The sequence below is a fragment of the Nipponia nippon genome, unplaced genomic scaffold, assembly GCF_047370975.1.
Source record: "Nipponia nippon isolate SJK-2023a ecotype South Korea unplaced genomic scaffold, ASM4737097v1 scaffold_24, whole genome shotgun sequence".
Lineage (NCBI taxonomy): Eukaryota > Metazoa > Chordata > Aves > Pelecaniformes > Threskiornithidae > Nipponia > Nipponia nippon.
The window spans coordinates 6,516,592-6,540,207 of NW_028262341.1; the positions used below are offsets into that span (position 1 = coordinate 6,516,592).

Consider the following 23,616-nt stretch of genomic DNA (forward strand, 5'->3'; position numbering starts at 1 on the left):
AATTCTCTTAATATTTAAATAATATATTAAAATTTAATTTTCAGCACCTGGAAGAATTTGTTTGTGTGCCAGCAAATGAGGTAGTTGGGCCTGGAGCTCCTATACATATGGGACTCAAAAACAACCTATCACAAATAATTACTAAGCTAGAGCAGCTGTACTCACCACACTAGTCATTTAAAAATCAGGTCAAAGTTGCCTCAATTCTTTTTCCATTTTCAAGTATTTCTGCAAATCAATTATATAATCTTCATCCTTTTGCTTTTATTACATGTTAAAATTATTTTTATTGTTAATTATTACTAGGGAAATATCAGATAGTTTTAGTTTTCCCAATATGCCAAACATTAAATAGATGCAGGTTTTATGAGATTGTTAAAACATGCAATGTTTGTTTTCCAGTACATCTTTCAAAATTTTAATAGGACTATGAGCAAATACTGTAATGTGAAAATGCATTTACTGATATAGCACATACATGAATTGCATGTATATACACGTGGTACTACAGCACAATTCACCACACACACAGAAACTATATATATATGCATCTTTTTTAAAAAAAAAAAAAAGTCATCTGTCTCACAAAAAGAAGATGACTTGTATTGTAGGCTTTCATTTATTTTTATGTTGGCAGTTTTCAGATGAAAAGTATTTCTTTTAAAAGCATTTTCCAAATTATGTGCTTTCAGACACACTTTGTTTTCAACCGATTTCAAGAAGTTGCTTTCTAGCAACGACTACCAACTCTATGATCATTCGTGAAGAAAATACCTATGTCCCATCTTTTTTTCTCATACCTTTTCAGAATTTATTTAGAATAATATAATCTGAGACCACATTTTTCACCGCTTACACAGAATTTATGTTTGCACTAAATCTGAACATTTTAAAAAGTTCAAAAAGATTCAGCTAGAACTCTTTCTATTTATAATTTTAAAATATTCTAACCTGCATTCCTATACATAAAAATAAAAAGACCCATAATGAAAACCATATATTTTATAATGACATACATAGAAATAAAACACATTAAACTTCAGGGGGAGAGAACCAAGCATTTATACACTATTACCTTCAATCACTTGAATGCAAGTCATTCATACCACCACTATTGCTAACAAGGCATCCAATTTACTAAACAATGAATATTGAAATTACGTTTAAAAGGTACAAATGACTGTCCAAAGAATGACACTGAAAAATATTAAGTAACAGCTCTACCTCAAGATAAGCCTCACAATTAAAGAGTTTTAATGAAGAGAGCCTTCAAAGGCTAAATCAGGAGGCATTGATTAGATTGCCTCTAACTTTGTGTTTTGACACCTTCGTCTTTCATGGCATTATATTGTCTCTGTGCATCTTACAAAGGAAGCATTTTACTAAGCCCACACATGAACAGGAGACAGCAGTGCTTATAAAAGAGACTGTCAAGGGTGTGAGCCAAAATGGGTCTCATTTGGATTTCAAGTGAAGAAAACTCCTAATGCATTTCATTACAATGTATGTGAACCTCTGAAAAGAACGATGGATTGGGATTCTCATCCCTATTAATTTATTGAAATGGATTCAGTTTTTTTCTTGTATATCAAGAGGGACCATGTGTTTCAAGCAAGGTAATAATATTATAGTACCAAATAACCAAATATGCTATGATGCAGTATACCCTTCTGCGAGATAAAGAGGATGCAATTTTCTTGATAATTGGGATTTGAGTTCAGAAATAAATCCTACAATAGCCTGGCAACAAATAAATATTCTTTGTTACTATCAGGTTTAAAGATACGATCAGGAAGCTATGCAACATAGGGATGGATTCAGTCTTTGTTACCACAGCAGGTTTTTACCATTTGAAATTCTGTGCATCCCCGGTCACACTGTCATTCAAGTATTGACTTTTTATTTCATTGAGGAATTGTGTGTATGATGTAATTAGGATAACACCTATATAAGTCATATTTTATTAAAAGATAGCAGAATGGGTTGGAGAAAAGTAAAAACATTTCAAAAAATTGTAATACAGTCCAGATCAACTTAGCTCTAGAAAAATGCTATAGCTACCATATCACCATCTTATTCGTAGTAAAAAAGTTTATATACTTACTTGTCTTTTTCTCCCTTCAACTTTGATAATAAAACCCGTAATCTGCTATTCAAAAACTGTAAATCCTGATTTAACATAAAGATCAGGATACAAATTCCTTACCTATGCTAAATAATTTTACTAATATAACAGTATTAAAAATAAGACATATGTTCTCATTGTTTTTAACACCATTAACCTTTAGAAATGATTGATTGTGCTACACCAATAACATTCAGTGAGTTCAAAGCTCATCTATTTTTTATGGAAATCTTACAACCTGCTAGTTAAATTAAAGGTTAAATATACATAAAGTCTTAGAACAAAACACAAAGTATTCCATATGTATGTAGCTCATAAGCAGAGTACACAAAAATACACATACATAAATCTATCTCCATTTAAAAAACCATGACCAAAAAACCCCTCAATTGTCATGCAAAGACTTCAAAGGTAGAGTTAAAGAATTTGATATCTGCAGAATATTACGCAACTACGTCCATTAAGTTAGGAACTGCCTGTTAAGTCAAGAACTCCACTGACATCACAATTACAAAAGGCAAATGTCATCGAAATCATGATCGGAGATAAAGGTGTGCTTGCTTCCACCCGTCAATTCTCAACAAGCATTTTGCTTGAAGTTAGAGGAAAGTCCAGGGCCTATTTAACTTATGTTATTACAATTATGCAAATATGTATATACATAACTGTCACTAATTTATTTTTCTATTTTTAACATGGGGAAACAGAAATGTATGTTAAGTATACATACATGTATTCAGTATAAATTCATTTAATATTTTGAACATCTTCGACGTTTGAATAAACATAATTTCTATATTTATATGTTGTGTGTATATGTGGCGTATACACATATAGCTGAGCAACAGAGAAATTAGCAAGAATCATACAAAACAAATTCAAATCCAGTCTTAGCAATAGAGATTGCACATTTCCACGTACAACACAAACACACATGGACACACATTTATTTTATTTTTTAAGAATAATCGTAATTGAATAAGAATGATGCATGTTCCGTATTTTATCTTGACAGCTTCTGTATACTCAGACAGAGCCCATTAAACGCAAGCGTACACCAGGTTACTTGTTGAATAATGTATTTCAAGTACTTAAAATTACTAGGGATTTGACTAAGATCTGCACATGAATACATATTTTGGACTTAATTTTCTGCACTGGCATTTCTTCAGCTGAATATACTTTAAATTCTACAATGAACTCAGTTAATATTAGGCTTTTCCAGGACATAACAAAGGTAATAACACTATCTTTACAATATAAACTTTATGACATTATGAATAAAACTGACAAGTGTAAAATTTGATCCATAAACTAAGTGATATACTTATGTTAATTTACCTTTTAAAAGATATTATGTGTTGCTCGTTTTTTTTGACAGGGCTTCCATTCATACTGAAGACATGTTGAAAAACATTATATTTTCTCTCAATAAGGAAAATCACTTTATCCACTATCATTCTCATTCTGTCTCAATAAAAAAATCAATCATCAAATACTTGTTTCCAAGTTCTACTTGTTAAACTGCCAATTTATGCACACTGTTCAACTCAGCTCAAATTCTTTCAAGACTACTTGTTATTCTTTTTAATGTTATAGTATTCAGCTTTCAAAAGAACAAGGAGAAAATAAAACTATATGTATATTATAATAATTTTACATTTAGAAGTTTGTGATCTGATGAAGTTCAGAACCTTCTTTTTTATAAGAAAAAACAAAACTATATCTTTTATGTGTTTCTGAAAGTAATAAAGGTCTGATTGATCCCACTGACTAAGGCAATTGCATCGGTTGTCTAAATGGTAGTAACGTCAATGTCAGATATGTGGTTATCTTTTCATCTTGGCCTATTCTCAAATGTAAAAATCAAATGTTTGAAGGACATTTCACTGACCTGTTATGGCCTCTGCAACTCTCAAACACAATACTACTATTCCTCATATAAGTGCCACATTTTGGATAAAAAAACACTTCATCAATGATGCCTTTGCGACATCTGGCGGTCCTTATTATACACAAACTTTAGGTTTGTTTCTTTGTTGGGTGCTTTCAGTTGTTGTTGGGTACTTTTAGTATATTATTTTTATTTCATTTATTTATTTATTTGCAAACCTACCAGTATGTGAAAATTTAGTCCAAAAGGCTTTGATACCCCCTAGCGGGGGGACAAAAGCAATCTAGTCTGCAAAAAACACGAGGTCTACCATGAATCCATATGGAGCAAAAGGTCACAAATCTTGAGATGCAGTGACATCATGACAATAAGACACTTTTGAGACAGAAGCTGCCTCATTTTGAATATAAAAAGGACACTGACCAAATTCTCCCACACATTTAAAACTATAGAGAAAAATAAGCATGCAAAGACCTCGACATAGATGCTTAACAGAGTTAAAGCGTACCTTTAGTTTTGACAATTATAAGATGCCACTGAGAACTTGACAAGTCTGCTGCAGAAGATATAAAAGCTTTATTTTTATGTTATTATCAGATGCTGAGAAAGTGTCATTAAAGAAAAAAACACTTAGTTCACAGGGTGCACACTCCCTGTAACACCCTAGCTCTTTTAAAATTAATTTGGTTATACCAAAGCTTGTTCTACATGTTTCAGTCTTATTATTTAACATTTCAATAAACTATAAGAAAAGTATTTTAAGTAACAGAAAAATTATCTTCCTTTCTTAATCCCTCTTCCTAAGCTATTTCAGTGCAGTAGGAAAAACTCATTCCAATTTCTTTATTACATTAACTGCAGGAATATCTGACACAACTTTGTGAAACCATGACTTTGCTAATTCCTAGCCCAGCGGGAGAAACTAGTATGTTGTTTAAACTCTATTTTTTACTTATTCTAATAATTACCATTCCAAAACAATAGATGATACAATAACCAAAGGATTAAATGTATATCACTAAATGTCTTCCTTTAAAAAAAAAAAAGAAAAGAAAAAAAGTCAAGAGAATATTTTCTTCAGTTGAAAATGAAGCACTTCAAAATATATTTCTTGAGATATAGGGCATCACTTCTTTAAATTCTATTTTGCTGCCTCACCGTAAATATTCATTTAAATACTGCACCGTTCTGAAACTCGTAACAGTGTCTTGTACGGACATAGGTTTGCCCTCATATGAACAGATATGTAGTGTGTGTTACTGACATTCAAGAACAATTTCTAATAAATCATAACCAAATCAAATTGAAAAAAATTGTCTCTCAAAACTGCTCTTGGGACTGACTAGGTTTAATGGATAGTCTAATGTTATAGTCTTATTTTACAGAATAAATGAGTACTGTACCCTCATAATACCTAGTAGGCTCCCATAAAAGCTATCATGCAACTCTTAATTAGTATTTCTGTAGCCTGTATTTTCAATGTACTTATATGGACAAAATACAGACCATGTACTCCGGGGCAGGCAAACGGCTGTTTGCAGACCACAGATATCCAACCACAAGACAAACAGATGGCCAAAGAAACACTGCTAATTTCAAGTAGTCTCCTTCTCAGCCCCAGAACTGCAAACATGCAATCTAGTCTACCGTGTTGAATTCCAGTTATTGTATTGAATTTACAGAGACAACTCATTAGATTAAGCTGTTTCGGGATTATGTTTTAGTACAGAATAAAAAGATTAATCACTCATTAATCCCCATGTAGGAAAATTCTGCAGGTGACAGCAAAAGATAGATTAAAATGAGAAAACTAGATTTGACAAAGTTAAGAAAACACAGTAGAAGATGTCATGAAAAGGCCATCGTGAAAAGAAAAAGAGTTCTCTCCTAATCACTGTAAATGAGACTGTTGATACAAAAAGAAGAAAAATACATTTAGGATTAGTAGGAGCTGTAGAGTCAGCAATGTAAAATTCAGGAGTAATATAAAAATAGAACTGAAAAACAAAGCAGCCATCTCTTCATATTCAACAAACTTCTATACATACTCATGGAAAAAAAAAGGGAGACGTTCACATCATCCCCTCCCCTGACAAAAAAGATATGACAGAATCACAATGGAATGGTTCATATTTTTGGGAGATGCAATACTCACCCATAAACTACATAGAATAGACTGACTATGTTGAAAAGATGAACATACAGTGATAAATCTAACAAATTTCACAAATGGAAAACCATTCTAGTTAAGACTGTATGGACAGACCTCTAGAATACACGTTTCTAGAGCTATCATACCAAATTTGGATTTACCAAGAAGGATAATGATTACCCAAAAGAATCAGACCAAGAAGACAAAGTCAATGAGAATGCTAGTTAGAACGATTTTAGGTATTTTCATATACAATGGTCCAATAATATAGTGGTAAATAGTTTGGAAATACAATTTCCACACTTTCAGGGATTATTTTGTGGAAGAATTGGTTGCACAGCAAATAAAAGGAAAAGTTGTTGTTAATATAATCTAATTGAATACAAGAAGCTGAAATAAAAATTAAAACAGCTAAGAACTAAGCAATGCAGATTGTACTATAACGCAATTCTATATTCTGCAGGAGGAAAAAATACATCACTCTTAATTTTGGTAGATGATATGTACTAGGTACTAGGTACAATCAAAAGATTGAAGGTCAGAAGACCTTAAACTGAAAACCTAAAAACATAGCAATTTAACAAGGCCAGAGGGAACACACATGGGTTTCTGAGAACTGTAAGAACAAAATGAAGAAATTCTTAGAGATACAAAGAGTAATAAGATTGATTTCTTTTGAAATAAGAAATGTTTGGCGTTTTTTATTAATAGGGCTGGAAAACCACTTGCAAAAACAATTAAAATAACTTGACGGAAGAATTAAAAGATCATGGTATAAGGAGCACAGTTTCTGCAAAGGAAACTCAGTCCTCACTGATCTAAGCGTCAATAAAGTAAACAACAAATTGACAACATTTATACTTCTAAAAACATTAGAGCAACTCCTTTATGTTGCTATAAAATAAACTAAAGCACAGTCTTAAGACCGCAGAATCTGTTAATTTTTTACCGGATATGTCTACCTATAATGAAGACACTATGAAAACTATGAAAGCCTCATCACACAAACCTTGTTCTAGGCCCACTGCCTTTCCTGGCAGAAAAGTAATAGAGAAAAGCAGTACCCTTTGCCAGCTGACTATCACTGAACCTTTCTTGCTCAGAAAGTTATAGCCTGAAGCTGGTTAACTCAGATTGGTTAGTATCAAACCATTGTGTTTCAGGCATGAGAATGATCTTTGAGCCTAACTTCAAAATATCTGAATGTCATATATCACCTTGACCTATGACAATTTTGGGTTGAAGTTTAGATAGACAGAGGTCAATGATCTCTTTATGACACAAAGAGAACAAGTGTCCAGGGAATTGCTGTCACCTACAGTCATTCCTTGAGACATTGTTAGGCTGTTTGCAGATGTTGGCAAAAGTGAATAGAACTGTTCTCTGTAAGTCTAATACACCCAATTTTTTAGAGCACGTTTAATTTTTCAGTGTCTGATAGTAATTGTAATTACTCTTTTTCCTGGAGAGGTCTCATGTTTGGAATCCCATAAAAGGCCATTCTGTTATTGCTAATCTTCAAGGCACACATGGAATTTTTTAGGAAGTTATTACAAAGAGGAGAGAGAGAAAGAGATTTGCTGTTGGCACTGGCTATTTATATTTGAAAGACATATGATCATGTGCCTTTCACTTGTCTTTGCTTAATATAGGTTGATGCTTTAACTAATGTTGAGTAGAGTTGGGGCTGGCTCTAAAAAAATGAGCCTGGCTTTAGCCTGAGTCATATGTACGATTTATTCTGAATAGGGAGCTTCTGCTTGTTTCTCTGAAACCACATTCAGGGGCTGTGGAAGGAGAGAGCTGGCGAACACATTTCAGCTTGTGGCTATAATATAAAACAACTAGAAAAATGACACTTGCAGCAAGCATCAATTCACTTAATGAACAGAGTATATGCTTATCAGATGTTCCGTGATCGTCATGAAAGCCCCTTGGTCTCTAGATGAGTTTAAGGTGCTGACTATGACCTAACAAAAGTAATAAATAACCTGTGCCTGACCTACTGGAGAACTACCTTTCCCTCTGTGAATTGCAGCTGCTTCAGTGCAAGTAGAAACAGGCCAGAGAAGAATCTCTTCCCCCCCCAAAAAAAACCCCAAACCCAAAAAACCAACAAAAAAACCCCAACCAAAAGTAACTAAGGAACATCTACCAGATTAGCCTGATTTCTGCACATGGGCAATCACAGCATCTGATGACCAGCATGCAAAGAGTAAACAAGGTACCAAAGATCTTCAATACCGTATTACTATATTAATGGAAGGTCAGTTCACATTTGAAATTGTGGCCTATTTCTTTTGAAACAGAATACCTATAAGGTCACTGTTACATCTTTTTTTCTCCAAATTAATGTATTTACTATTCAAATACCGTTCTTTTTTTATTGCCAAAATTCTGAAAATGTTCCGTCAAAACTTCTTATGCAACAACCATTTTTCCACTGAGCTATGCAAGAGAACACCAAATTGTCTACGTATTCACTTTGAGACCAGTAAGTACATTAAATGCTATTTCTATAGCACGATCTGACTGTCACTCCATATGAAACTATAAATAATGCAATGTTGAAAATATGAGAGAAATGAAACATAAATTTACTTTTTAAGAGGAGCTACTACTTAATGTTTTTAAAGATTTCTTTTGTACTTGAAAGACAATAAGAAAGCCTTTGATTTTCTATATACCATTTACAGAGGTTTAACTATATATCACATAAATGCTTTCAGTTTTTATCCAAATGTGCTGTTAAATTACCCACGTAATTATCCCAAGAGAAATCATTATACTTTTTTATTGTTAATTTCATTAACACTTTAGTGGGAAGAGTTTGGTTGTATTTAAATTCAGCTGTCAGAGTCTTTATTAGTACAATTAAAGGGATCATTTCTGTATTATTCTAGAGGGTGTTTTTTTTTGTGGGGGTGTTTAATTACTGAGTTAAAGCAACAACAGAAACTTAATGGGCAAAAATATAGGCAATAATCTATGGTCAAACTTGAAACAAAATACAATTCTCCCTGATCCCAATAGTAAAATCTGTTTTAAAATATACTGCCATTAAAATGAAATTACACCAGTTCTTTCTAAAATGGGTGACATGACATGACAGCTGTATATACTTTAACAAGCCCTCCAATAACAAGCAGTAGCACTACATTGAGTAATCAGATAAAATCTGTTACAGATATATCTTAAAGACAGGTATATTCAAATATCTGCTTACAGAGCCTCGTAAAGGCAAAGCAGATATCACTTTTGATATACCACTATTATAATACCTTATTACTTCATCAATAAATGCAGCACCATTGCTTCCTTGCCTTTTGTGTGCATTACAGTGTTGCTGAGCCAGCAGGCACTATACTTATATACAGTTCCATTGATTTAAATTAAATAAGACCAAAGTAACTTTGCAACTGGCAATCCAGGAATAAAAAAGTGGAGAATATGGACTGCAAATTAATTTCTAGATATGAAGTTCAAAACTAAGGCAGATGTGCTAAAGAGGGAAAAAGAAGATCAGACTACTTCTATAAAGAAATTCCTCATCCCAGATGAAGGCGGGACAATGATCTCATCTGCTTCAGATTTCAGAGAAGAATTTTTATTATCTTGAGCATTCATATTTGGAAAAAGATGAGAATTAGGGAGACCAAGGAATTAGCAAATATAAAAATCCAAGCAAATTCATATTCATTGCTCTTTGACAGAATAAAATTAATTTTTACCTACAGGGAGTATATCAATGTAAGGACAATCTGGGGGAAAAAAAATAATGGGGAGGTAAAAGACCTCTGACTAGACTCTCCTTCATTCCAGGGGATCCACAGAGTTTAAGGAAGAATGATATGGAAAAATTGTATGGAAATTTCATTCTTTGACTTCTTATTATGGGTTTTTCCCATCAGTGCAGGTGAAAAATCCAATGCAGGTTGATTAAATAACAAAACCTTCTAAATAATTTCACTTTAAACATTTTATGACTGTCTACATTGCAGCACTACAGCATAACTGAATCTTTGTTCCAGATAATTTTTGTACTAGAGGAAAGGACTGGAAAATCATGAAGAAAATGGCCATTCATTTATATGCAGAAAATCCCTGTATTAATTTTTTTTCTTTTAAAGCTTTTGTGCACATTTTATGTGTACAAAAATTTATAATATTAAAACTATTTATACTTATCATTGCAATCAGAACTGTGCCCATTTAAATGAACTTGTTACTGTATTAAAATGAGCAAAAGATGAAAACAGTATCAGGTTTTTCTTTTGTTTTCTAAACTAAGTACTATTCCTTAAACAAATATTCTTGTTTAAAAAAATCAATAATAAAAAAAAAACATTCCAGGGTTGTGTTTTTCAAGTAAAATGGAAAGACAAAAGTTTAAGAATGTTTACAGATTTATCTAGTTTAACAGTTTCATGTGTTGGATGTGACTTTCACAGTCTGTTGGCAGTCTGCAGGAAAGCCATCACACCTGTGACTTGGTTGTTGATTAATGAGTCTTTCAATTCATCGCTACCATCTGAAGAAGGGCCGTGGCCTTTCTAAGCTTCACTGGTTTATTCGCCTTCAACTGTAGTCCTACCAAGGTATCTTCCATAAAGAAAATCACACCTGGTTAAGGCTAATGAAAACCTCAATATGTCATTTTCTAGACAAGTCAAAAAGCATGTAAAACTAGACAAAAGATGTATTCAAGCAACATGAATGCAGTTTTGTCATAACCTGTCAATCTAAAGACTAACATAAAAAAGCTTTCTTCAATGACATTTTCCAGTGTCAACTATTAGAATGACAATTCTGAATTCCCTCTTTGCTACATGATGCACGATGCATAATGGTTTCCCACTCTTCACAAAGACTAAATTTTGTTGTTAGATCCCATAAAGAAGTTTACGGGGGAGCGAAGCAACAAACAAACAGTTTTTCTGCGCCATATTATCAGTCAGCATCAGAAACCCCCAAATCACAGTGTCTCTGCAGTTTTAAACTGACTGCTCACATCACAGAACCTAGTAAACGCACATGTGAAACTGCCCAACTCTGCTGTATCTTCAAAACTGTATCATGATTGCAAAACTTTCAATGGCATTTTGACTCTGACAACTGGGCCTGTGGAGGCAGTAAGATCTTTGGGACTTACCGTCCTTTCTTAAGCAATTAGCTGTTGAATCAGGGTGAGCCAGGCAGGACAGAGGAATTTCATCCAGGAAAGCCACGTGAGAAAGCCAATAACCTGTAGGAAAGCTGTAGCTCTGAGAGAGCAGTTACAGCTATGAAGGTCTGTCATCTGCACAGTAGCAGCCACTAGTCCTTACCACTTGCTTTGTGGTAGCAACAGCAAATGTTTCAAGGTTAAGAGAAAGCATATAGTTGTTCCCCATCTCCTTCGGAGGAAAACTAATGGGCCTAACGTTTCCTAAGAACACTGCAAGGTAATTCAAATTAGCTAAGCAATTAAGTATAAACCTGAGCCACCTCCCCTTTGTTGCCACCTAGGACTGTACACATCAACAGTTCCCACAGATCAAATACTATGTGGTAGCTTTTGTTTCTTAAAATTTAGTCAAAAGAGCTAGGTTCTACTCTTGGCTTTGCCATAGACTATTTTTGCAATGTAGAAGAAACCTTAAAGGTGACTGCAGAACCAGATGTTCCATCTGCTTAACTTTGACATTAATACTTCCTCCTCTACCTTACAGGGGATTTGCATGTCTCAACTCATTACAGCTTGCAAATAAATTGAGATCCCTGTATGGAAATTGAATTACTCTGCATTACTAGCACTTTGCTGAAAATCCCTTATCTAAAAGGAGAAAGAAGAAACAATGGGTTGGTGTGCAAAACAGACTTTTAGCTTGTTGGCTTGTGTCTTGCAGCCTCTTCCTTTGTAAGTGTAGCAGAAAGCCTATAAATGAGATGAGTAGCAAAGCCAGTGCGTACAGGTAGGGTAGTCAGTACTCTGCATGCATTAATACACATTTAGAGCTTTTGTACACACTTATGATCACTCTATATCTATTAAGGATGAAAACTTGAATCAGAAATGCTCAGAAAGAGGGAGAACAAACGAACTGATAAGAAGACAAACATGGTTATCTCCCCTTAAGAATCCTTAGTGAGCAACAGGATGCGATACAGAATTGAAAGGAAGGCAAATTATTTGCAGATGAAAGGAAATATCTATTTTTAAGGGAAGTCAGCCAGGTCATAGTGACATAAAATGTCCAAGTGTCACACTTCCAAATAAGGATTTGTGGTTGCAGTATACAAAAGTATCTAATTATGAATGAAAGATATATACTTTTAAAGAAACCAGTGAAATGTGAATCCTAACAATAAATGCATATATGCATTATTTACACTAATACATGGCATTTACTTGGCATTTTTTCCATCAAAACATATGAAAGGACATAAAAATGTGGACAAACGTTACCTACTTTTAAATTGGGAAACCAAGACATAGTGAGACATTATTAGAAGAACGGGGTTTAGCTCACAGGCCTATGCTCCAGCCAATAAGCTGTGCTTAATACACTTTTGAATGCCAAACATGTATCACCAATACTTTTTTTTTTTTTTTTTTTACTTTTTCTAGAGGCTGGGTTTGAGCAACAGAAACAGCATCAAATTAGAATGAAACCTTATTTAAGCAATTTCATAGTTGTTACTTCAAAGAGAGCTGATAGAAGTATATACTTCTATATCCTATGTAGGCAAAGACCTTATCATAAAGGACTTCCAAGTATTAAAAAGGAGCTTACATTAACTAAGGTTAACTGGGATATGGCAGTCCCTTCCTTTTTAGCATCTTTTGTTGGAGAATGTTGTTGGAGAATATTGTTTTATTCATAGGATTCATCAACATGTCTGCAGGAGAGAGAGAGACTGCTAACAACCAGAAAAGTCTGCATATCGGAAGTCTCACCTTTAGCTTCACTTACTTGTGAAATTCATGCTACAACTGTATACATAATAGTGGTTGGAGTGGCATTCAAACAGTATGTAATACAGGGTACCGTCTTCCCTCTTGCTTACCTATCTACATTCTGCCACCAATGCTTTAAAACTGCCAGGCAGGGAACTAAGCCTACTTGTGACAGGTCCTTTAAGGTCAGAGTACAGTTTCATTAGCTATGTCAGAAGAGGATAAGCAGATGGACGATAATCCTTATGTTGACGGATGTGACATATACCTTGTTATTGACCAACTCATTTATGGAAAAGGGTCCTTGCTTATCCAGAAAGATCAAAAATCGGATTTTCCTCAAAAACCCAATGGCTTTTTTTTAGTACATCCAGCACTAGGGTCTAAACCTGACTCTGTGATCAACCAAGAGACATGCAATAATTGATTAATACCTTTCACCTGCTTCTTTTGATACAGAAACAATAGGATAATGTCTTTCATAGCGTCCCATGCATTTTAGAAAGCCTGTTCTCACATACATTATAAGGGCATCCATTATAATCTCACCAAGCAGGTGGTGATTACTGCAGTATAAATGGCATCCCAGTTCTTCACCAACATGTCATTAAGAGTTGACTTGTAGCTGTAACAACAATACGGATTTCCAATATCCAGCAATTTGGATACAAAAAGTCTAGGAGCATCTGTAGTTTAGAAGAAGGACTGACTATCACATCCAAAAGTACACTAGACGTAACACTGGCATCCTCTGCCATGCAGATATGGCCTCTGTCTTGGCATCGTGCCAGTAACTGCTCTTCCACCATTTGTTTCTTCTATGAAGAAAATTGTTAGAGAACTTCCTACCTTTTCATATCCTTGGTATTTTCAGTCATTTCTCAGACTTGGGCTTTTGTAGAGTTGCATAAAAATTCTTTCATAAACAACAAAGCACATGCAGTTTGCTGACATTCTTTTCAATTTCAAAACTACATAATACATTTTTCCATGTGTTGATAAACTGGATTTTAAAAGAGCATTTTCTGGATATCTAGATAATCAACAACACAATGAATATAAACATTTTCTATAAATAGTTCACCATATGGCTACCATTATCAACAGATGGTGTCTGTGTATCCACTAGAATATACAAGAGCTATGCAGATTTTGCCCTGCAATCATTCAAAATTCTAAACAAGAATTTTTTACTTAATTTCAATTTTATTAGGCTTAATCAATGGGAAAACATATAATTTAATCACCTAACTCTAGTATGGGGAACAAATGCCACAACTATATTAACAAATTTATTTGCAAAAGGCAAGTAGACAGTCCTCACCCAATACAGGCAAAAGGATTTCAAAAAAGAGAGACACTAGGTACAAGATAGCTTCCACAGCATAAAGAGATCTTCTTAATCCTAGGGCAGCACCCTGCTGCCAGTGATAGTCTTTACCTTTCTAAAAAGCAGCTTCATTTGCAAATAGCCCAGTAGTTTGTCAGACAGAATGCAGTCTGGACTATGTTAGGAAAAATTCTGGAGTCCAAAGAATGTGAGAGTTTGTGTACGTTTTGCAGCAAATGTTACTAGAAAGCCTACATATTTTATCCAGTTTTAGTAGAAAACAAAACCATTATTTTTTTATAGTTTCCTTAAAGCCAATACATAAACAATTCCAGGTTTTCTATTCTTCTTTGAGAAGCTGCTGGGCAGTTGAGAATATCTATCAAAGGAACACATGATTCGAAGTAAATCACTTGGTCTATCTAGTTTCAACTTAAAACTACTTAAACTCATATCACTGTGCAAACACTTTCTGGAAAACTCTTCTTGAGCTACACTGGTTTATCTGTTGGAAATCATCTTCTAACTTCCACTCTAGACCTTTTTCATGGCAGTTCTTATCCACTTGAACAAATATTCGTTTTAACTTGTATAATTTTTCTAACTTGGTACTGTTTCTCACCTGATGCATTTATGGTAAACTAACATATTCCCCTCAGTTATTAAGTTGTTATGCTTCCTGTGCTTAAGATCTTGTACCTGACTGTCATTGGCTTTGCCAGTCACGAGTTCTCCGTTTCTTCCTGTAGCTCCCAGAGTGTTCCTGCTCACATGCGTACCCCCACATCTTTCCAACCAAATCACTACTTACTGCCTGCACTGGCACCAGTGCTCTGTGAAACTTCCCTAAGTGCAGAGGAGGGAATCCCAGCCATTCCTCCTCAGAACAGCAAATTACTGCAATATGGGAGAATGGCTTCGTGTGTTACAAAAATGTCTCAGTTGTTTCTCGTAATTATAGTGAGTGCAATGTAGTTATTCTGTATAGTATTGTATTCAATGCAACTGAAAGTCCTGTAGATTTGCAGAAGGAAGGTCACATCTCAAACCCCAGCAAACCATTGATATTTTACAAGTTTGTACAAGTTGCTGAGATACTTCTCTGAAAATAAATGATCAGAAAGTATTTAAATTATATATCAGTATAAAGGAGAGTACATAAAGAAGAAGAGTAATGTAGCTACTGTGCTTTGGGTTTGTGCCTCAGTGTTGACAACACACCAGCTTTTTGGCTACTGCTGAGCAGTGCTTCCACAGCGCCAAGGCCTTTTCTTTTTCCTCACTCTGTCCCCCCAGGAAGTGGGCTGGGGGTGTGCAAGAAGGCGGGGGGCGGGGACAGCCAACACAGCTGACCCAAAATGACCAAAGGGACATTCCATGCCATATGAATGTCATGCTCACCAATAAAAGCTGGGGAAAGGAGGTGGAAGGGAGACAATCAGGGTTATGGTGTTTGCCTTGCCAAGTGACCACTACATGTGGTCAACTCACCACAGTCACTAAAGTATTTTCAAATATGATAATATAGAATCATAGAATCTTTAAGCTTGGAAAACACCCTTAAGATCATCGAGTCCAACCGTTAACCTAACACTGCCAAGTCCACCACTAAACCATGTCCTCAAGCACCACGTCTACCCATCTTTTAAATACCTCCAGGGATGGGGACTCAGCCACTTCCCTGAGCAGCCTGTTCCAATGCTTCACAACCTTTTCAGTGAAGAAATTCTTCCTAATACCCAATCTAAACTTCCCCTGGTGCAACTTGAGGCCATTTCCTCTCATCTTATCGCTTGTTACTTGGGAGAGGAGACTGTCCTGCACCTCGCTACAACCTCATTTCAAGCAGTTGTAGAGAGCCATCAGGTCTCCCCTCAGTCTCCTTTCCTCCAGACTAAACAACTGCAGCTCCCTCAGCTGCTCCTCATAAGACTTGTGCTCTAGACCCTTTACCAGCTTCGTTGCCCTTCTCTGGGCACGCTCCAGCACCTCGATGTCCTTCTTGCAGTGAGGGGCCCAAAACTGAACACAGTATTTGAAGTTCAGCCTCACCAGTGCTGAGTACAGGGGGACGATCACTTCCCTAGTCCTGCTGGCCACACTATATGCACAGAGATAGTGGTCAGACAGTTAAAAAGAAGAGATCATAGTTGATACAATAAACTGCAGAAATAGTTTCAACATGTTGATTTAGCCAGACAATAACAATTTTTCCTTTATAAGCAGGACAGTGATTAAAAGTTGAAATACAGGTGAATTAAACAATAACTAAAAGCACATGGTCTTCTTGTCTTAATATATGTATTAGAGGTAAGGAACTCCCATTTCGTCCTGAAATATCTAAGGACGTACAAGTGAGTGCCAAGATTCAAAAAAGCAGCATGTATCTGTCTAAGTATGCAGGACATTTTAAAAAAATAAATAAAGTACTATAAATTAGCTAAATGTTAATGGGCTTATTATCAAAAGATGTTATTTCAAGTATAATTGAAAAGTATGTTTTAACTTTTATTCTTGCAGCTCAAACTATATGCAAGAAAAAGAATCAGAAGTAAAACTAGAAAGGGAAGGAATCCACCTATATATCCCTTTTCTTCCTGTAAGGAAAGCTTCTTTATAGTTTCTAAAGGTATGAGCTCTAAGTAGGGATGAACATTGTTTTCTATGTTACTGCTTACTGCTCAACTTTAATAGGCTTTTCCTGATAGCGCTCCATATTTGATAACCTTGAAATAAAATAATATCATTAACCATCCACATCTTTCATTTGAAAAATTTCCTAAATGCTTTTACTTTGAGGATCATAGGAATGAGTGGATTAGATTCACATGCTCATGTGGAGCCAACAATGAGTAGTACACAACAATTCATTCTCTTTTTAACCAGTCCTAAAAGCTTTTTACTTTCCCCTAACCACCAACCAATTAATTTGCCTACCGCTTGCTGGCTCTGGGACAATGCTCCCATAACCCCCTCCCACCTAACTCAGTCATTAACTAGGTTAGGGGAGCATTTCCCTTGTAAATGTGTCCCCTAAGCATTTTTACTTTTTTTCCACCAAAGAGAGAGCAGATCATACTTATTTTACTTCATAAGTAATGGACAGTATTTATCTTTAAATATAAAAAAGGAAATAGACCCCAATATCACTGTGAACAGGTAAAAATATTTTTGCCTCCACAGAAGTAACTGATGAGGGAAAGCTTTAGCATGTGTTAAAGAAAATAATAATTAAAGTATTATGGCACTCCACTTTATAAACTGATGGTTCTGACTCTTTTCAAGTAGTGCCCTTAATTTTGTTTAACTCATCTCAGGAGGCAAATACTAGAAACAGAATGGATCCTTCATAAACAGGAGGTCAAAATAATCACACCCCCATTCAGCTTGAACCTTAGCTCCTGAGCACAAGTAAGGCTGAGACTTATGCAATTTTAGGAAGGAGCATGAAGGATCACCTAAAGATAGGGCTCACTTGAGTCACTGCAAAGCTTTCTTGAGTAGCCATGAGACAAGCTAGAATTGGCCTAGCCAGCTGGAAAACATGTAGATGTACTTTAGTTATGCTAAAAATTAAGTCACATAAAGACAAGCTGTGTTGGAGATGCTGGTCACTATAGCAGATACTGGATTAGCAGTTCTACTTAATGATCACAGATCGTTTAACCCCATTGTTGGTCTGTAACGTAGAGAAGAGTGGTTTAAATAATAAATCCATGAGCTAATCATTAATGGCTTGCATAATGTCACTTCTAGACGAGAATTTCCATACCATGTAGAAGGGCAATGAATGGAGACACTTTCAAATTAGGAAGGATGACAACAATTAGGACACTTATTAAATAAAAAAAAAGAAGCAACAATAGATGGTATGACAAAGGCGTGAAATACAGAGAAGGACAGAGAAGGCATATACGTGACTTCTTTCTAAACTCTATAAAGAGATCAAAAGAAAAATGAAATGTGTTTCAAGATATCAGAGAAGATGAAACGTCCACAGAAAATGTTGCCTCTGCAAATCACAGCAGTCCTCTCTGCTCCCTTTGGCTCATATTGATGACATCAACTTGAAGGGAAGTTCAAGAACCAGCTTGAGTCTAAGACTTTCTACTAGAATCTCTTTTAAAAGGGCAAACTACTTCATTTTTAATGAAGGACAAGTGTTAGCAATCAGCAGGAGAACTATCAAAGAAAAAAAAATTAGTACTAAATTGTCTCTGCCATTTAACATAAAAATGATGCTATTGGTACAGACCAAAAAGTCCACAAAGTCCCATATTCTGTCTGGTAGTGGGTAACAGAGCACATCAAGAGGAGAACTGAATGGCACATTTTCACCACTGTCAATTTTTTGTGCAATTGAATTAAAATCTTGGAAAATAACAATTTGGATGGGGAAAGAAATAATGATAGCAAAATTAAGAAAGAAGACCAGAAACAGACTGTACAAATATTTTATACATGAAATGAACGAAGAATTAAATGTTTAAGACTAACTGATAGCAACAAATTGGGAAAATGGCATAAAAAAACCCATTAAAACATTTTTGACATGCAAATTCACACACTTCTGAAATTGCCACTCTAGTTTCTAAATAGAGAAACAATTCAGTTTAAAAGATGAATGATATGACCATATTAGATATCATCAGGAGGATTCCGAATTAAGAAGGGAATGTTAAACCTAGTTTGCAACATGTAAGTGTTCACAATATAAGTGCCAAATATTGTAGAAAAATACTCATTTTTTTCCACATACAACTTTCTGAATTTAACAAATTGCTATTTCCAAATTTAACAAGTATCAATTCTGCATTAAATATATCTGCTTATCAATAAGCAGTTAAATTTTACAAGTAAAAAAGTGTTAAAATATTAAAATAAGTTCCATTAGTTAAAAACTATTAATGAAATACTTTCAATTTCTAGCTATACTTGTCATGCCCCCAACTGAATTTAAGATTCATTGCAACTTGAGTAAACATCCTCCAAGTTCTGTGCTATACAGCTGAAATGTCCCTGAGCAGTATAGGTTTGCAAAAGTTACTAATTTCTTTTTAAAGCACTATTTAAGGGCAATATCAACATACATTCAGGTCTCAGACAGAAAGAATGTATTAGGTTCCTCAAAATAGCAATTGAAAACCATCTTTGTATGGATCAAATACACTAGAGAATAAGCATCTCCATTTTAAAATTGCGTATTTAAAAATAAATGTATAATTTATTTTATAAATTTCAGCAGTAAAATCTGTGTGTATTAACTATTATAAAGTAAAAAAGACAACAGGGAAGTGCAATTATTTGCCAAAATCCCATTACATTACCTGTGTGCCAGCAGCACCCTGAAGGTCATCTGATTCAGTCCCAAATAACTTGGCAGCAAGTTTGACCAATCCCAGTTCCATTCAGTAATGGTTGACTGTTGATACATGGCAAGAAGCTATTGTTAGTTATTAATCAGTGTTAATATGATCAGTAAATTAAACCTCCAGCTGTGATATACTAACCAAGAAGGAGGGGGGTCTAGCACAAGGACTTAGACAGATGATATCAATCATGTCTACAGAAGAAGGTTTTTATTCCAATAAGACAGCAATTAATTTATAAATCCATTTGGGGATGTAGCCATTATTTATAAAAAGATAAATCAATTTTTTGAACCGTTATTCTTCCAACTGTTAATGGCATTCTGCCCAACCACTTTGTCTGAGAGCTTGACTCTTTGTTTGAAAAGCAAAATAATTGGCAACTTTTTATGTAACAGCAATTTACATTTTCTGCTGTCAGCAAAAAGTTTGTCATGAAAAACTTGGTATAGCTGGAATTCAAGATGTAACCTGTATTGTAATTAGAGTGACAGTTTACTTGTCTATTGTTTTGTAAGGCACTCCAGTCACCAGATGGTTATTATAAACAGCAGTAAGTCTAGATAATATGAACAAATATAACTCCATATTGCTTATTTAATAAATAAAAGCAATCTACAATAATGGTGGGCAGACAAAAGACTACACACAACATTCTTATGTTTACAAAACAGTAAGTCCTGTTGCATAATATTAATTTTCATTGTCAGTAACGGTCAAGCAGTGACTACAACATTCTTGGGAGGAAATAATTCAAAAATTATTGTGATAACACTAAAACAGCACTGAGTAGTTTAAAAAAAAAAAAAAAAGATGAAGCAAGTCAAAACAATGGAAATAAACCTAAATAAACCTAAATAAGAAAAAACCTAAATAAACCTAAATAAGGTGCTGTGTACAGACAGCACTTCGTTCTTCTGGGAGAGCAGAATCAGTGCAATCCCTCCCCTTCCTTCCATCTTTATTTTATTCCCTTCCTTCTTTTAATCTAATTTTGTCCTTAACCGTCATCTTTGGCATGCACTTGAAAGTAATGTAGAAAAATAAAGGTGAAATACAGAGTAAGAAAGGGAGACAACGGTAGCAAAAGAAAGAATAATATAGTGTGTGGAAAGTAAATGAAGTAACAGTGAATACCTGATAAACAAGAAATAATGGAAAAAGAGTCAACTGAGAGAACAGTGGGAGTAGAATAACACAGACAACTCTTTTATACACTGAATTAAAAATAAATAAATATGGAGGAAGTACTTGTAAAATCAAGAGGGATAAAAAGGAGAAAATAAACAGCCAGTAGCAACAGTCATAAAAACAAATACGAAAATTAATAAGTATACCAGATAAAAATTCAGCCCACCAGACTGACCAGTTCTGTGAAAAAATAAAGGATCAGTTTGAAGTAAGTCACTTCAGGAAAGGAAAATAATTTCTTTGTAGCATTTTTCTTCGTTGATACTGTTGAGGAGTTGCATAGCCTAGACTTAATCTTATCAGACAATAGAGGAGCAGCAGCACTGGCAGAGATTGAGGTGTCAGGACAAATTGATAAAATCAAGAGCAACAAGTTACTAGGACCAGATGGTGATTATTCAAGATTTTTACAGGAATGTAAGAATGAAGTGGCTGAATTGTTAACAGAAATGACACACTTCCTAGAATCAGCTACTGAACTAGAGGATTGGAAGGTAAGAAATTTACATATTGTTAATAAAAATGCTAGAGTTGATCTCAAAATAGCGGTTCAGTGGCCTTTGTTTCAGGAGCAGTAAAATTTGTAGAAATTACGATTAAGTATCTTGCTAAATCCCTAAATGACAGGGACAAAGTAGGAAAACTTCAGAACAGAAAAGTCAGCCACCCTAATGTACTGCAATTTTTACATATACCAACAAACAATACATGGAATGTTTACTACAAATTATCTTTCAGAAAGCTTTTGAAATAATTTATTTTAAGAAATCCTCTACTGAGGAAGCTAAGAGCATGTCTACACTGCGTACCATAGGCATGCTCTTATATTGTTATATATTATATTATTATACATTATAATATGTTATATAGCATAGTGCAACACATTCTCTGTTTAGAGCGGAACCAGCTCTCTGGACTCACAACCAGTACTGCCACGCCTATTCCAGTTGGCCCTTCTAAGAGAAAAGTTTTAAGAAACAATACATAATTAAATCATTGACAAAATACGTTGTGAAACCAGTAGCTTGTTGGGACTTAGAATTTATGAAAGGATAAAATGCTAGCTGATCTATTAAAAACACATCTAATTACAATACATTTAAAGAAAATCAAGAAATTAATCATGGATTCTAAACTCCTAAGCTTCATGGCAGTTGCCAACCAGTAAGAACTTAAGAAGAACTGCATCCTTTGAGAAGAATAATTGTCCCTTGCCAGTGCTCTGGCATCTTCTATAGGTACTGGTAATAGTCTTCACAGGAAACCAGACACTGAGCTATACTGACCACTATTTTATAAACAGGCAGTCCCAAACCACTACATAAATTTGCAATGTTATGGTAAAGGGAATTAAATTATTTAATAATATTAAGCTCAGGAAATAAGTCTGTCATTGTCAACAACGTGGTTGGCATATGGTACTTTAAGGATCATGACCTACTCTTTTTTTCTTTTAAGATACTTTTCCATATTCAGGTAATAGACTTTTTGCGAAAAGTTTACAAAATCCAAAGCAATTTAGTATGAACTATCCCTTGTCATCTGTTGATTAATAGAGCACTGCAAACCTGTCATGTAGCAGAGGAATTCTGCCCTGAGTTGTCACTATTTGAAGGTCTTATTCTACCACACTATTAATGAATTGAGAATTGAGGCATGGTAAACTATTTTCTGCATTTCAAATTGGAATAAGTGATTCTGTAGCCCCTTAAATTCTATCAATTTAAGACATACATGAAGGGACTAGTGGAAGGAAAAAAAGATACTTTTAAAGCATGTTCCTCTGGAATGAGAAGCCTTGTGAAATTGGTATTAATCTCCTTTTTCAGGATATTAACACTTTTATTGCAACATGACAATGATTAAGCATTCATTAAACAAGTACAGAGGGAAAAACAAACAAACAGAAAACCAAAACAGATACTTTACAGCAATACACCTGGTGAAATAGTCCAAAATGCTCAAAACTGGGAAAGGAGATTACACTACTTAAAAGCAGAGCTGTATTGAAAAAGGACGTCTTTCTACCACAAGTCTGTAAAATTAATTTCATGCCACTGTAACACCACTTCTTTTTAAATATTTGAAATTGAGTGGTAGAATCAAAACTGTAGATGATGGATTAGGAAGACTTGAGAAATCATAGAATCATAGAATCGTCTAGGTTGGAAAGGACCTTCAAGATCATCGAGTCCAACCGTTAACCTATGATGGTGTAAGATTTTTTAAGTGTCCAAGTGCTATCAGAAACTACATACCATTTTGTGTAATGAATTCGTCATGTGGTGCTCTGGCAGAGATTTAGGCAACTAGATCTATTTTCTTTAATTGTTACATTATCAGGAAACTAGTTTCTATAACTAAATTATAATCCTTTACATATCACTAACATGGCTTAATTAAAAACAGAGAAATGGATGCTTTCATTTTTTTGTGTGTTTTTTCTCCTGCTTATTCTCACTGTTCTGGTAAATCTCCGTATTTCCAAAGCATCCTTTACTTTACTCTTCAACACTTCTGTGAAAGACTCATCAGGAAGATTCTAAACGTGCACTTGGAGTTTTACCATGATTTTTCAAAGGACTAAGACTAGCCCTATGTACCATTACACAGAT

At 34.6% G+C, this 23,616-nt stretch overlaps 1 protein-coding gene across 1 annotated transcript in view; it reads right to left on the reverse strand.

Moving 5' to 3' along the window:
- KIAA0825 (KIAA0825 ortholog) overlaps positions 1–23,616 on the reverse strand; it is a 255,955-nt gene that overhangs the window by 97,097 nt on the left and 135,242 nt on the right. Inside the window, exon 19 of the mRNA XM_087761458.1 lies at positions 19,769–19,863. Within this exon, the coding sequence (XP_087617584.1) occupies positions 19,769–19,863 (95 nt within the window). The remainder of the gene's footprint in view (positions 1–19,768; positions 19,864–23,616) is intronic.